The 16525-nt window shown below is 45.5% G+C and overlaps 1 protein-coding gene across 2 annotated transcripts in view; it reads right to left on the bottom strand.

The window, feature by feature from the left end:
• The window catches only part of LOC135916731 (neprilysin-1-like), a 110115-nt gene that overhangs the window by 28101 nt on the left and 65489 nt on the right, over positions 1-16525 (bottom strand). The window contains exon 10 of one of the 2 annotated variants that reach the window (XM_065450181.2): positions 3149-3289. The exons of the other annotated variant lie outside the window; for it this stretch is intronic. Within the exon in view, the coding sequence (XP_065306253.1) occupies positions 3149-3289 (141 nt within the window). The remainder of the gene's footprint in view (positions 1-3148; positions 3290-16525) is intronic. 2 annotated transcript variants of the gene reach the window in all.

The raw sequence follows: 16525 nt of genomic DNA, 5'->3' as shown, positions 1-16525 counted from the left end.
CAACGCAGCTTCACCTCCAGAAGCTGCAGTGCCTAGTTTTCCGGCTGGATCCGGGAGGCGATAGGCGACGGAGAGAAGCGACGGGGTTGGGGCGAACGAGAGTGATGGCGTCGAGGTGATGGCGACAGGCTGTAGCGAAGGTTCGGGGCAGGAGTATCAGCGGCAGTAGGTTCATGGCGGGCGGCATAGGGAACAGAAGGTCCAAAGGGGTGGGAATGAGCGGCGGTGTATGTCCGAGGAGGTGGTGTCCATCGGTTGCGGCAATGACGAGCGACGTGGCCGATGCGACAACAGTGGAAGCAGATGGGCCTGTCATCAGGGGTACGCCATTCGAACGGGTTGCGGCGAGATGTGGCAGAAAAGGACTAACGGGGACGAGCAGGGCTGCTAGAGAACTGGGGAACCGTGGGTGGAGTCGATGAACACACGGAGTTGAGACCCATGTTCTCAAATTCCTGTCGGACGACGGCCTGAATTAGCGCGATCGTGGTTGCTTGCGGATCGGGAGGCGTCGCGGAGAATGCTGGCGAACAGGCGGCCTCGAGCTCGCGGCGAACAATACGGGTTACGTCGTCACAGGGGGTGGTCTGACGCGGTCGACCCTCACATGTCGACGTAGCAGCAATGTTAGGTAGCCGCGTGATGTGATGTGTGATACGGCGGCTCTTAGCTTGTTCCAGGCGACGTCATTCTTTGATGATGGCGTCGATAGTCGAGATGTGGCCGAAAACAAGCAAATTGAAAGCATCCTCGGCGATGCCTTTTAGTACATGCGACACTTTGTCTGCTTCAGACATAGTATTGGCAGCTTTGCGACATAGAGCCAAGACATCGATGATGTATGAAACATACGGCTCTGTAGATGTCTGAGCACGAGACGCAAGAGCCTTTCTCGCGGCAGCCTTGGGCCCGATGGGGTCGCCGAACACAGTTCCCTGAGCTTTTCTTTGAAACTGTCCGAACTAGTTATCTCGTCATCATGCCTCTGGTGCCACACGCGTGGGGTGCCGTCGAGATAAAAGATGACATTGGCGAGCATGATCGTTGGGTCCCACCTGTTATTAGCACTGGCGTGTTCATAGAGCTTGATCCATTCGTCAACGTCCCCTCCCTCCAGGCCAGAGAACGCACCAGAGTCGCGATGTTGGGCAACCGTGACGATTGGAGCAGTCGGACAAGCCGAAGCCGTTGTAGAGGCGTTCTCATCACCGAGAGGCATGGTGACAAGCTCGATGTACCGACCACTCCGGAGCTCAGTGGTGAGGGCGGGGATCGCTGACCTCCACCAGAATGTTACATGAGGAAAGACCCAGATTAAAGAGGCTATATACAGGCTATTTACACTGGAGCCAGATCACCAGGCCGACACTCGCTTGCGCCAAGGGCACAGACCCTTTTCGTCGTCGTCCTCGCGGCGTCTCGTCTCTTGAGCATCGCTCGATGATATCGTAATAATATATAGCACCTCCTACCCGCTCCGACGGTTCTTAATATTTCGCCACTTTGAGAGTGTTTTCGCATGTTTTAGCAGTTTTTCGTCCTATAAGGTTCCCAAACATTACTAGCTTGTCCTTCGTTCCCGTAAAATGCAATGTAATTCGTTTATACCGACAGCCTCTATCAGGCACTAGAGAACTTCGATGAAATTTGATAACGTCACACAGAGCTAGCGCGGGAATTTTAAGGCATTCCACTGTTTGTACGCTTTTTTCCTGGCTTACCGCGGTTTGGCTTCCGCCAAGACTGATGGTCTTCGCATTCCAGAAGGTTATGGCTCAATATAGTTTAGCGTAACATTTATATTTCGTCATGATTTAAAGCAACTAAGCGCATGCGTAAATCGTATCTAGACTGGGGAAAAAAATACCTCAAGACAACCTTGTCGTTCAAGCTCACGAAGCACATCAATGCGGATTCCCGAATTTCGAAGCACGCTTTCGTGTTTGGGCCGTTCTAGTTACCTCGAAGATGTTGAACTATGCTATCCAGAGCCCTTCATTTCTTTAGGCGGTAACGTTATAACCGAGACACCGATGTAGCCAAAATAGTGATGCAACCGATAGTTCTCAGCAGACGCACTCAAAGTACATGAAGTCACGTCGAGATGGCGCGGGAAGTTTACGGCGGAGTTGCCAGCCTCTTTTCGTCCGCGCGTCTCTTTCAGGCTTGTTCCAGTAAGGCGGCATTCAGACCGGCGATTCGCAGAAATCGCGCGACCATCTTCGTCACAAAGCGACTTTGGTCGAAAAAGCGGCCGCTTCGAATCAGTAACTCGCGGGCTGGATTGTTAAGCTCCGGAGTAGTACACCCGCAATGTTACTGAACCAATCAGGGACGCAGTAGCGGAACGTGGGTGCACGCGGACGCTTTTCGGGGTGACGGCGCGCTGCGAGCAGACGTGAACAGTCGCTAGGTGTTTCGGGGGTGGTGACGGCTTGCCAGTGTGAACGTCGGTCGCCGTGGCTCGCTATTTGGCCGCCAGCCGCGGTCGGTCGCGCCCCCTTCGTCACTCGGAGGCGTAAGTGCACCACTATGGTGGCCGGCTTTCCTTTTGCGGGAAGCACAACTACTTTCTGATCTAGCCTGATATTCATGTTTATTCTTTTTTTATTTAAGAAAGTGAAATTCGGGGGTCTTAAGCGCCAAAAACCACGGTCTGATTATGAGGTACGGCCTAGTAGGGGACTGCGGATTAATTTTGGACATCTCGTGTCCTTTAACATGCACACAATGCACGGTACACGCGAGCTCTTGGGTTTCGCATCGACAGATCATTGCAGCCGCCGCGGGCGAGGCTTCATCGCGCGCCCCGGGCTTAGGAGCGCAACTCTTTTTTTGTCTTTTCTTTTATCTGCACAGAGCTTTTATAGCGCTTACAGAAACGCTATGATTAGGAGATCAAAACAGTAAGCAAAGCAAAAAAAGAAAGAGCACTCTGAGGTTCACAAATTATGATTTCAACTGAACAATGCAACTCCAGTGAGCATGCCATCAAAAATGGCTACATAGTTGTACAACATTAGTGTGCATAATTGCAGAAAAATAAAACCGCTGCATTGCAATGGCAGGGCAGTTATGCGCAATGTAACACAGCAGCTTTGACACTTGACGCTGCAAGAACTCGACGGTATGCGATGGTCCAACTCACCTCGACGTGGCTGCGGCGAATGCATTGAAGCCTTTGCTGGTACTCGCGGGCCGAGGTGACCGTCCAGGCCCACGGATGGCCTTGGTGGTCAAACTTGCGGCCATGCGTGTCGTACGCATGCATCATCTCGTGACCGACTGCCTGCGAGTGTGTTCAAGTCAGTTCTGACAGGCAAACGTTTTACATGAACGTCTGACTCACATCACTACGACAAGCGAAACTAGGAATAGGGACCGTGTTGCTTGGAATTTATTGCGATAGCAATTATATGGGCACTGCAAGCGCATTTCTGCCGTCGCCGTGCTGTTCCGTAATAAGTCCGAACGCAATGACGTCGTCGCGGCGTGCCGTACGCTGTATGTGCGGGTGAAAACCTGTGAGGATGAGCCAACGTTCGCGGCGAAATCTCGCGAGCGCGAGGGAGAAAGGCGGGACGGACGCGCTCCTTCTGTCGCGCGAGGCACGAGGTTGAGGTGAGGGAAAGGGTGCGTTCTACTTCGAGGGCTGCTGCTTACGGCATGGCCGCGCCGGGCGCCGTATTTTGAAAGCGACCTGCGACGTGCAGAAAGAGCGCGTCAGGGCAGGCCTAATCTTCAAAGCGATTTGCGATGCTTGCGAAGTACGCCTGGTGCCGGTATCTTCGTACGCATGCGCCGGGCTTTCGACGCTTCGTTCGCGTTGGAGCTAGAGAGTGCACGAACGTCAACTTGCTCGCTCGCGGCTGCTGCCGCGATTCCTGACTCCAGCGTTTTGCGAGCGACTTTCCGGGGTCATCGAGCGAGATTCATTTAGTGTTTACTTGAGCGCACGTGACAACGTGCTTGTTTTACGTCTGTCCCACGGCACGAGTAATGTCATCCGCAGCGAATGACATCACGTCTAACGCCATTTTTGTTGCTTCTACACGGGCATAGTGAATGGCATTCACAGCTAATGACATTCGATCATTGAATAAGTTCCCCAAAAGCATGCAAGCATGACTACTGTAATGAAGCTTGGCAAAAATGTCCAAATCGATAAATTAAAACGAAATGTAATCAGATTAAAGGCTGCCCTAATTGCTGTTATGAATAGTTTAATATTTTTATGACCTAAATCACGATAGTTGTAGTACTTTGTGCAGCTGTATTCCTGTTTCCAGTCTCCTACAGGACGCTAGCACCTCTTGTCGGCCATGTCACAAACGGTCATCTGTTGTTGTTTTCTTGCACCTCTGAATATTGTTTTCAATGTGTTGCCGTACTCAAGCCTATCCGCCATCCACGGAAGTCAACTCGGCAGCTTCGTCAGCGGATAATTAGAACTGAAAAGCGCACTGGAACGACAAGACGCGCGCGCTGCTGAAACTGTAGGAAGACCACATCACCGATTTGCGCAGGACGAAGTTCAACCTGAAAGTGTACGTGTCGATTGCCGGGGGGGGGGGGGGGGCGGTCTGCGCAAAGCTGCCGATAAATGTCGCCATCAATTGCGAATGCCATGTTGTATACCCGTGATGACAAGGAATGCAAGACCGCAATGACATTCGGTATGAATGTATAATTTACTGTGAATGACATTACACGTGCCGTGTCACAGAAGTATTATATTGGTAAGCGAATACTTACAAGTTTATACGGCCAGAAAACTACTATCCTTACTTTCTATAGCTGTCGCAGTCGATGCTTCGCCTTTCAGGCAAAGCTGTGACTTTCTTTAAATGTGCTTTCAAGGGTAACTTAAAATAGAGAATACAGTGCGTGCTTCCGAATCGTCCTCAAGGGGCTGTCCAATGTATTTTTAATGCGTTAGCGTTAGGAATGTCAAAGTGGAAAAAGTGTATGTGTGCAACGTTTGCGAAGCCATGGTCACGTGGTGAAGAGGGGGCCTAATGGGAGAGCTTTGGAGAGCGCGTATGCCTGTATGCACACACACACACACACGCACACACACACACGCACACACACGCACACACACACACACACGCACACACACACACATAGAGATCCGTGACCTCAAAGAGCTGCGACGTAATAGCTACCGCATGTCTCGCGCATTCACGGCTAAATCGCCACTGAATTATTTTACTGTTTTTTATCCACTCCAGCAAGTAGTGTTGTCACTCTTCCATACACTTTTAAACACCTTACGCTCAAAGTCACGATAATATCGCTCTTCAGCATGATGCTGATTCTATTTAGGCGTTACAGGGACGTTACATTGGAAAATTGTCTTCGAGTGTCCGCTGGCAAAACAGCGCATAGATATTAGCACTCACGTAGTGTTCCCCAAATTATTGTATTGTAGATGAACCAGGTGCCAAGACCACGTATTATAATACACACTGTCTGGAAACATGATTATAAGATAGCTTTCGAGAGCTTTAAGGAACTAAGAAGGGAATCGAAAAGGGGGAACACTGAAAACAATTGTTAAACGTTCCTTTCATATAGTGATGGCCGTTGCTTTCTTGTTGAAAACAATAAAAATATTGAACAATATCATGTTCCCAACTACTACTTTCTCAGTGAAGTGACTAGCTCTATGTATGTTCAACAAACATCGATCTGCATGCTGAAAAGACAAATAGCTCGTTGCCTAAATAATACCTGCCGTTAATAAAAATGTTGAACAGAGACTCACCACATTTCCTTTATTCTTGCTTTCGTTGTTTGGAAAGGTCACAAGCACACATCATACCGCAATTAGCTTGCTGCTATTGACATTTGATTCCGCCTCGCGGTCTGCCTCTTAAAACACACCTATTCATATAGAAATATACGATAATTACTTATTTCTCATGCAATATATGGGAATTTAAGAAGTCGCAGTTTTGCCCGAAAGGCGAAGCATCGATTGCGGTTAGTGGACAGCTGTACGAAGTAAGTATAGTGCTTTTATCAGCCGCATAAACTTGTAAACATACGCATGATAACTGAATTTGCAAGCATAGTGTCAAGCGCGCTAAAGCAAACGTGAACACATCTCACTCGATGACCGCGGAAACCCGCTGTGAAAACGCTGCAGTGAGGCGCGAAAACAGCGCAGAGCGGACTCTGTAACCGTCGCAGGTGGCTTTAAAACTACAGCGGCCCTGGTGGACGTGCGCTGCCGCCCGGCCCCTTCCACCCCCCACCCCTCCCCGGTGAAAGCCCCCTTCTCCCTACCCTGCTCACGAAGCCTTGCGCACGACGGAAAACGGCGCGCTTCCTCCCGCTTTTCTTCGTTGCGTGCGCGAGATTGACCCGATCGTCGGCTCAACCCCACACACTTTCACTCGCACATGCAGCATATGACGCGCGGCGACGATTTTGTCGTCATTGGACTTCATACAGAACCTCAAGCCGGCGCCGATGCCGACGGCAGAAGTGCGCCTGGAGTGTCCGTGTAATCGCTTTCGCAATAAAACGTATACTGCGCAATCCGCTGTTGAATGGAACACACGAACGTGCGACCCTCACTTTGTTGGCGCACTAGATACAAATACCAGCTGAAGTTTTGTCAATCCATTGGTGCCGCGGTAAGTGCGAGCACCATCAAGCACAAGCCATCTGCTCCATGGTTAGCAATTCTTCTATTGCCAGAGGGCTGAATATGCACGTGCTCAAGACTCATGTGTTCCCTTGGACAGGAGACAGCCCTCTGCATCTCTCAAAACGTTAACAAGCTCACTGGAGCATCGACCGACACAGCGACAGGGGCCGTGCTACGGTGCGCACTTGCCAAAGCAGTCAAAGCAGGCGCATGCGCAATGACAGTGTTCTAATGCGAGCACCGTCTGCTAGGCTATCCCGTTAAGTTCGACATAGCCTCTGCAGCTTATCCGCTTCTGGTGGAGTGAAAAATCTGCCCACTTGGTCCTACGGGCGCGATCGTCATGTGGAAGCATTTGCAGGCATCAGAATAAGTGATGATGAGAAGAGACTATGCCGACCTGAACGAAATAGCGCATAGCAGACACACACACAGGACGCTCTGTGTGCATATGCCTACCCCCTTCCGTCACGAATTATGATCGACTGCCGATACATGTGTGAAACATACATAATTTTATGCAGGGGTGCTTGAGACTCCGACGAAAGGAAATCAAGGCGGCAGAATGCTTTTTGTTCATTTTGTGATGAGCCATCATAATTAAAGAGTAACTAAACATTTGAATACTGTAAAGTAAGTCATGGTACGTTTCTTCATGAAAAGTAATTAATCACCCGCTCGAATGGCATGCACAAGTTACTCATTCGACGCAAGCATTTCAAGAAATAAAATAAAAATATATTTCGAGGTTGCTATTGACCGGCCCTACGTCAGACGTCACATAATTCACAGTAGTGCCTTCACCAAAGCGGAACTCTGTAACGGTACATATCACTCGGAAGTAAAATGGAAGTAATTTATGTTAGCATAACGTTCTGTTTATCATAGGCTTAATGTTTGTGATCTATTACTTGCTACAACTGCACAGCAATGGGAAAAATACGTCGCGTCCACAAACCTGGACGCCGTCACTGAAGTGGCTACTGTTGCTGCCTTCGCAGATGAACTCGTGGCATGGCACTGAGCGACGTGCCGGCCAATGATTCCATTAGATTATTAAACAGCTATAAAATGCCGGCAAAAATAACTGAATGGCGCCATTTTTATTTCTTTATTTTATTTATTTAAATATACCTTACAGGCCCCTAGAAGCATAGTGTAAGAGGGGAGAGTATACTCAAAGGTTATACAACAATTAGAATACATATGTGAATACATATACAAGAAATACAGTGTAAAAAAATGCGCTAATATGTATTAATGTAGTGTTAAAAATTATGCAAAAGAGAAACCGAATGCTTTAGAACGCGGGAGGCAAGTGAACAAGAAATTTTCGCAAAGTAAAATATAAGCAATATAATTGCAGAGCAAGCGGGACGATATTTGGCTATAATAAAACAGTATTTAAGGAGTAGTAGCACAATAATAACAGGAAACAAGAAAAAATAACACGTTAGGTTATGCAGAGTTTGAAAAATGTGTTGCTAGAAGATGCCAGGATTTTGCCTGGTCACTCTTATAAGCGATGGCGTTAGGAAGATTGTTCCGAAGGCGAATGGCTCTTGGAAGAGTGGAGTAGTTAAATGAATTAGTCTTTCCATAGATACGCATGCAATTGAACTGATTGTACAGCCGGTGTGACCTGTAATGAGGAGATTCAAGAGGCAGGACTGATGGCGCTGTATTATGGACACATTTATGAAATAATCATTGCAGGGTTATATCACGACGATCATGCAAGGGCTGTAGCGAGAGGTCGAGTTTAATTTGTGTTATGCTATTGTTATAGTCATAACAACGCGAAATAAAACACACTAAGAAGTTTTCATCTTTAGAGAAAACCATTGAGGACTCCAGAGTTCGTTAAGCATTCCAAATTGCAGTCCAACGTCAGCAAGATGTCTGAAACGTTCACAGTGGTGTCAGCAGACCGATATAATTTAGTCGCCTAAACACTGTACGAATCTCGCATATACAGACCGATATATTTCTTTTTCCTCTTATTAGACATGCCACACATGGTACGATTGCACGTGGGGTCTGTGGCAAGCCTAGTCCTACCAGCCATACGCATCCACCACTTCCCCAACTTGTTCCATTGCGTTTTAATCCGTTCCAACTGGTTCCAACAGTTCGAACCACCATCTTTTAGATCCGCTACAGGTTACATAGGATGCCATGTTGTACTGAATTCTGATTTACAACATAGATGGAGCGGCGACGCTGACGGCTTAGCTGGGAATTCAACACTACCCAACCCATATTGCCCGTAACTTCAGAAGCACTGCGTTTCAAACGTGTTGCGTTAATTAAATCAGGATAGAACGATGTGATAGAGATGAAAAAAAATGCCTCTTTCCGAGCGCCATCAACTCTTGGGAGCGTGTGAAAACGCTTAGGACCTGAAAGTAACATAAGGTGCATTCTGTTCATCTAGTATGCAGTCGCCGGTAGACAGCAATAAGAGATGCAAGGAACTGTGCTGTCCTGCAATATTCGTAGTATCTGTTGCCCCGAATCGCAGCTAGTACACGTTTGAGATGGTTAAACATGAAAGGGGAGGCTCCATAGCTATTCCAGCATCAGTATAATATGTGCGAATTCAAGTGTCACTTTTTCATACGGGTCACTAAAGACCGCATTTCCAGACAATAAAGATGTGGGTTTTAGGGGCTTAAAACACGCACTTAAGCTTCATGTTAGGCATGATAGGGGCGGAAATAGGCGCTATAAACTGTTCTTTAACCACAACTTGTTCTGTGTGTTGTATACGGGCCGCCAGTTTTCAAGTTAAGAAACTATTGTTGTGTTGCCTTGAGAAATCTTAAAGGGGGCCGTCACGTTATGTAAGCCATCGCTTTACAGTCCTTTCCTTGCTGCAGGCCTCCTATTTACAAATCCGCATGACCGTAGCTAACGAACTCAATACATTTGTTTTCACAGTATTTGACCAGGTAGCGTCAACTTAATTGCCTATATTTCCTGCTTACAATGACGCATTAATTGAAGCAAGCAAGAAAGAACCCAAAATATGTCACAAAAGCTGGTTAAATAGCGAAACAAGAATTCGTGCCCAATGCATGAAGTCAACACATATAGTCCAGCAAGGGAAAAAGCGCGAAATAGTGTAAGTTTACGAATCCTTGTAAAATTTATATAAATTGCCACACGCAATTAGAATATCTAGGTTTTGAGGTAAAAATCTTTTTTTTTTCAGAATATAAGTTTGTAAGCTGAAAAGAAGTGCTAAATATTGACAGCAGTGAATAAAGCATTTTTGAATTATTCTTAAGTTTCACGGCTTCTCGCATTCTGGCACTCATGAGCTCTAGGATACGTCAAAACTCATTTGAACGAAAAAAAAAAGCAATCCATGATTATTGTCTCTGTCAGGCTGAACCAAAGGACAAACATTTGCTACACCTATTAGGACCCGTACTGGTTCAATAAATTTGTATTATGGTGTGAACTGTTGACGAGGAGCCTTCAAGCGCTCTTTGTATATCGCTATGACTTTATTCTTCGTTTTAATCACACGTTGAATGACAGTAGTGTGTATCTGCTTCCATAGACTAATTTAATTTTAAAAAGAGCTGGAAAAGGCGGAGTAATAAGCCGTATTTCTTAACTATTACAGTTCAGACACGCCGCCCTCCGCTTATGTGTCATTGCAATCGGGAACCATTGTCTTACAAAAAATAGACCCATAACAGCAGTCCACCGTACTTTCTGCACTCTTTGCCTTCTTCTGCATAGCGCGTTGAGGTTGAGAGATAGCGCACGTCCTGTCTGCTTCTAGTCTTCGTCTGTGTCATTTGCGCTATAAACTGAATATATATTATCGTACCAACGTGCCCAACTGTCCTTCCTTTCAGTCAATGTGCAATATTCAGTCAACAACTTCTCCGCTCGAGTCTACGTTACATAGGGTTGCCAACTGTCCCACCCAATTGAAGCGAGCGAGTTCTGGCTTTTGCATATATATATATATATATATATATATATATATATATATATATATATATATATATATATATATATATATATATATATATATATCCCGTTTCCCGAGTTCAGCCAGTCAAGACGGCCAAATGTCCCTACTGCTTTTTCATCTCCTGCCAGGTACCAATGAACAGACTAGATTTAATTTTTATATAACGCCTGACATCCAACTTGCACATTCTTTTTTTTTTTTGTGAGAGCGCAGCTCTTAAGGCACATTCACACCGAAAGCGGAGCGTCTAAGCGGCCAAGCGGATTTTCAACGCGGTGAGGCGGTGAGCCAGAGTATCTAGCGTTCTCGTGGCACACGTGTCGCCATCTCTTGGCACCGGTCATCCGTCATCAACGCGCGCGCGGGCGTCGTCACCGCGCCACCGTCTGGCCAGCCGCTTACGATCCTGTGGCGAGCGTCGGTGTTCCCGGCGTAAAGCCTGTTTCACATGATGCGATTTTCGTCGCACCGGAAGTGCGATTTCCGTCGTTTGCGATGAAAATCGCAGTCGCAGTGCCGACCCCCCGATTTTCGGCTGCGACCAACCGGTTGGTCGCACAGTCGCACCGTCGCACCGATCGCTGCGATTTTCCGTCGAAATTGCGCGGAGAGCTGTCAACGGAGCTATTTCGCCGGTTTGTTTTGATGGCGTCTCTCACGAGCAGTGCAATCGCGGAGACGTGGATCGTCGAATTAGGTACGTGCGCGAATTAAGGGAGAATAAAAAACTTGTACAGATTGCATTCTCCTATTGCTATGCGTTTGTTGACACGCTACACAGCAAATGAAGTGCATTTTCACGTTTGCTTCGTGCGCCTTTGCGAGTTGTCAGTCCTAGGAGGTGTTCGATCCCCAGCAGACGACGAGGTCGTCACAATTTTCTTTTGTTGAGTAGCATGCAAAACTCGCGCTTACGGAGCAGCTTGAATTATTTCAACCTCGGCAAGGGCAAATGACAAGACAGCAAAGTACCCGAAGTTTCTACGTTGCGCTGAACGCGGTACCGTTCAGTTGCATTTTCTTGTCGGTTTTCAAGCATGAATTTCCCGATTCATCTTGAAAGCTTATCTTGCCTCTTATTAAATTTGACAGAGCAAAAGTGTAGGCTATCGTAATGAATTTGCTACGGTAGTATTAAATCCGTGGCTTGAATAAAATATTACATGCACGTTAAGTTGCACCTCTTCTCTGGAGATTTTTTTTTTCTTGCACAGAAACCAATAAACATAGGCTATGTTGCGGACTTTGTATCCTTACTGCATCTGTATGAACACTTGCTCTGCAAGGTAATCAACTGTACAGCTAGCAGATTAATTAAATTGCTTGCTATAGAGGCAAAGTGACAACGTACCCTCCAGCACAATTATGTAGAACTCGTGCAACAATGCGAAAAGCAGGCAAACGGCCTGTTCTTGTGGGGATAAAACAGTATAAAACGACACGCTGAAGAAAAGTAAATCAAAACTGTGCAGTGAAGTCAGCCAGTACAAGCAGTTCTTGCACATTCACAGCGGATCAAGTGTGCAGAAACATGCCTTCCATGTTTCTAGTAAGTTTCTAATAAGTTTGTGATCACATATATTAGTGTGTAAATCCATATAACGATATCCGCTGCGATTATTATTTTTATAAGTAATGAAATACCATGCTACTTGCAAGAACATATATCACCCAAGGATTTCAGAACAAATTTCTGCATTTCAACTATACACAATATGTGGCTTATTCAATAAAAGACCATAAACTGGGATTTTTTGCCATGACAAATTTATTCCAAACTTTACTTACATACAGGCAAGAAAAAAAATTATAGACAGAAATATTGTTCTTCAATTTGTTCACCTGCCACTGTGGCTATAGCATTCTGCTGCCAACACAAGGCGAGGGGTTGATTTGCCAGCCATGGAAGTCGCATTTCGATGGGAGTTGTAGGTGAGAAAAAAAGCTCTTGCACTTAGATTTAGTTCATCACCTTTTATTGAACCCTTACACTTCAAAATACTATTGCATAGGGGGGCATGCTTATGCAAAATCTAACACCAATAGAAAGCAAAGGGCAGAATTGTAAACCAACCATCTTTCGTGATAATTCGAGTGTGTAAATATTCATTGCATCGATATGTATTGTTCAACAGCACTGCACAAATAAGCATGAGCAGGTGTAGCAAGTACTCTGTCAGGAAGCTGGTTCTACAGATGTATAAAAGGCATGAATGCTCAAAGAAAACCTTTTTCGAGAGTTGTCCCTTCTGGCAGATATGAGTGGGACATAAGCAGCAGAAACTTTATTGCAGGACATTGTGTAATACCGCTTATGAAAGAGTGAAGAGAGTGAAAAGGCTTTTAACAGCAGTACCTCATGCTGCTCTAATAAGAGGAACGATAAGCAAAAACATTTCTGGTAGAGCACTTAAACAGCAACTTTCTGAAAGACAGAAAATTTCAGGTGAGAGTTGGAGGTACATTTGGCGCACACACACCAACAACACGGGCATACTACAAGAAACACTACAGCCTATGGTGTATTACAGTCCATGGGAAAGCTATCTTATACAGAAATCAAGAATGATGCAACAAGCCCTCGACAACACTGCAGACTTTCTTGGCCAGTCTGGCCTCTCGCTTTCTGATAAGTCAGCTCATATGGACGTCGGAAAAAAAAGAAAGACTAGAATCAAGAACTACCCAAGATTGCACATTGTGATCCACATAGCTGGACAAATATGCCCGCAAGTCAACATCCACAAATCCTCAGCTAGTGTAAGCCCGTGACGGCAGAGCCAGCACGTGGGTGAAACAATTATGCAATGCCTGGACGCAACTTCCACACCTGGTGAAAAGAATAATCTCGAAATAATGGGGGTGGACTAGTGCATACTATAGAAAATCGCAGATGCTGTGCTTGTGTCCAAGGTATGGCACGGTATGAATTACCAGCAGCACACAAAAAAGACAACTCATCGAATACAGGCATCGGGTAGTAATAACAGGTCTTTCCAACTGTACCATGCTTGATGACCTCTATGAAAAAGAGCTGACGAACAAGCTCCTAGACGGAGTAGAGTTGCAGCCTGCAGCACAAATTCTTTGTCTCAAGAGCTCAGAACCTCGTCCCAAGATACTATGCCAGCTAGCATACGAGATGCAAAGACGACTACCCCTCCCTTCAGAAACACAACCTCGGGAGTACCTGAACTTGAAACACAACAGGCCCATACCGTGGAATATGGGGGCAAACAATTAGGGCAGGAGACTATATGCAACTGCCAAACACACAGAGGAGGTTGCTAATCATGAAAATGCAAGCAAACATAAGGCACATATAGTACACTCATCTGGCAATACCAGTGTAACAGTAGTATGACACTACATAAAACTAAACGCCATATAAGTGAGTACCATTCCAGGTCATCCTACACCTAGAAAAGCTGAACTGAAGGCAATCAAAGCAGCACTTGTAGTGCAGATTACACCCTGCATGGATTCACCAGAAACTGTCTGGGCCTGCACATCACACAAGATTGTCGGGAAAATCAGGAGATTGACACGCGACTTGCAAGCACATAGCCAGAAATTAAATTACAGAATACATAGCCATGCAGATATTTCAGGAAACAAGCGGGCTTATAAGCCTGACATAATAACTGAAAACTAGATGAGTTTGTTTATATTCATTATTAACTAAAGTGCTACAGATAGACAACAGACAAGAAAGAAGTACTCGGTGTGTTCACTTCGTTCCTGTCCATCGAATTTCTGTTGCAGTATAGTTAATGAATTCATAAGGCTGCACAGGAGAAGAATGATACCTCTGCCCAAGGGCCCGATCTCACATCCAAATCCACGCGTGTGCACACACACACACAAATGTTGCAAGAGTGCATAGCATGAAGCAGTATCAACAGGATGACACTAGATATGGATGAGGACGAACTTTCAACTGAGGTTCATTTGTAAAAATGTGGCGAGTTATATAAATTAGCACAAAAAAAAGGACGATGAGCAAAACGAGAACAAGGTGAAAGCAGGAGCCAACGTTTCGACAAGTGGACTTGTCTTCTTCAAGGTCCACGTGTGAAAACGTTGGCTCCTACTTTCACCTTGTTCTCATGTTGCTCATCGTCTTGAATTTCCATCTCCTGCCTTCCCCGAGTTTTCCCCAGAAAAAGAAAGACATCTTTGAAGGATAGATAAAAATTGGTGCTTGATACAGGCAAACATGACAGGCGCCATACATCGTTCCTGCAGCACGCATCTCTCACCGCACCAGTCATCCGCAGCAAGTCGCACGGCCACGTGCCCGAACCACTCATTTTTCCGCCTCGTTCATTCCTCGAGCAGCTAAAGACTGGAACGGCCTTCCTGCTGACATTGTTAGCATCACTTGCCTGTCTTCATTCCTACAGCGTGTGATTGATCACTTTGAATATAATTTATGAAGTGTACCGAATGTGGAACTTATGTTAAACCCACCCCTTATGTAATACCCCCTCCGGGGGTCTTTAAGGACAATAAACTGAACTGAACTGAACATAAATAAAGATGCTACAGAAAGAAAATATAGAAAAATTCCAAGTGCAGGAAAAAAAAATCATTACAATTGCCAATCCTGCATGCCAGCACCTTTCAAGAAACTTTGTTGTTATTCCAATAGACGGACTGACAGCTTGTTTATGCAAGCACATTCTTCCAGTTCCATGCCACTGGGAAAAAAATGAGTTTCCTGGAAGGTAGCCACATGCACACTTGATGATCACAATGTTTTTTTCCCTGGACTTGTATATCTATATGTATTTTCTCCCTTTCCTGCTTTTATGTTTGGTTTCATCAAGCACTAGTCTTTATCAGGTTTTATTGCTGTACTACTTTGTGGTAACCTTTATAGATCACTGCATTTTCACAATAAACCTTTTAATCAGAAGTTAGCATACCCTGTTCTTACTGCTTCACACTGTACATTCTTGCTACATTGGCCAAATAAAAGATTTTATAAGGTATCATGAGGGCCATTAAAGTGACTTGTTGCAGTCTAAAAAAAAAAACGAATAGCCTGGCTGCAGATGGCACCAGAGAACACATAGGACAAACAAGAAAACCGAGATGATCTAACAACCAAAAGTTTAATGTACACACCGAGTAAATGCTCGCTGACAAGCAATAGACTGAACATGCACAAAAAGGAGAATCAAAAATTCATGTGTGTTTCCCGAGAGGAAATGCATCCATTTCTAACGGAGGCCGTGCTGACAAGATTAACCCAGCATTTTTAGATCTACAGCTTGCGTAATTTCTCTAGGCAGCTGATCTGCACAGAATGCTAGCTTCTTCCTCTACAATGCACGCTCAGATGTGGAGAGTGCATTGTAGAGGAAGAAGCTAGCATTCTGTGGAGATCGGCTGCCTAGAGAAATTATGGATGTTGTAGATGCAAACACACTGGGAGAATCTTGTGTCAGCATGGCCACTGTTACACTTTCAGAGATGGATGCGTTTCCTGTTGGAATCTGTATGGACACACATCAGATCTTGCTTCTGCTTTTTGTGTAAATTCGGTTTATTGCTTGTCAAACAGCATTTACTCGGCATGTTCAATAAACTTTCATATATTAATACACCTCATGATTGCCTTGGTTTCTAGCAGAAAGGTGTTCATTCTTTTTACAGTGAAGCTGTATATGCCTAGGCGAAACACTCATGGTCCGATCCCAAAAACCCTAGTGTAGGGGTATGAGCCATTGTTTAAGGGGGTGTGAGCCATTGCATTCGTCTTGCATGATGGACGGCGACATTTCTTTTTGGGTAGACAGAAATGCTTATGCATTTCAAACATACATTTATCTGCGTATTATTGCAGGGAAGGGACACAG

The sequence above is a fragment of the Dermacentor albipictus genome, chromosome 4, assembly GCF_038994185.2.
Source record: "Dermacentor albipictus isolate Rhodes 1998 colony chromosome 4, USDA_Dalb.pri_finalv2, whole genome shotgun sequence".
In the NCBI taxonomy this organism is placed as follows: Eukaryota; Metazoa; Arthropoda; class Arachnida; order Ixodida; family Ixodidae; genus Dermacentor; species Dermacentor albipictus.
This window is presented reverse-complemented; position numbering and strand designations above follow the sequence as displayed.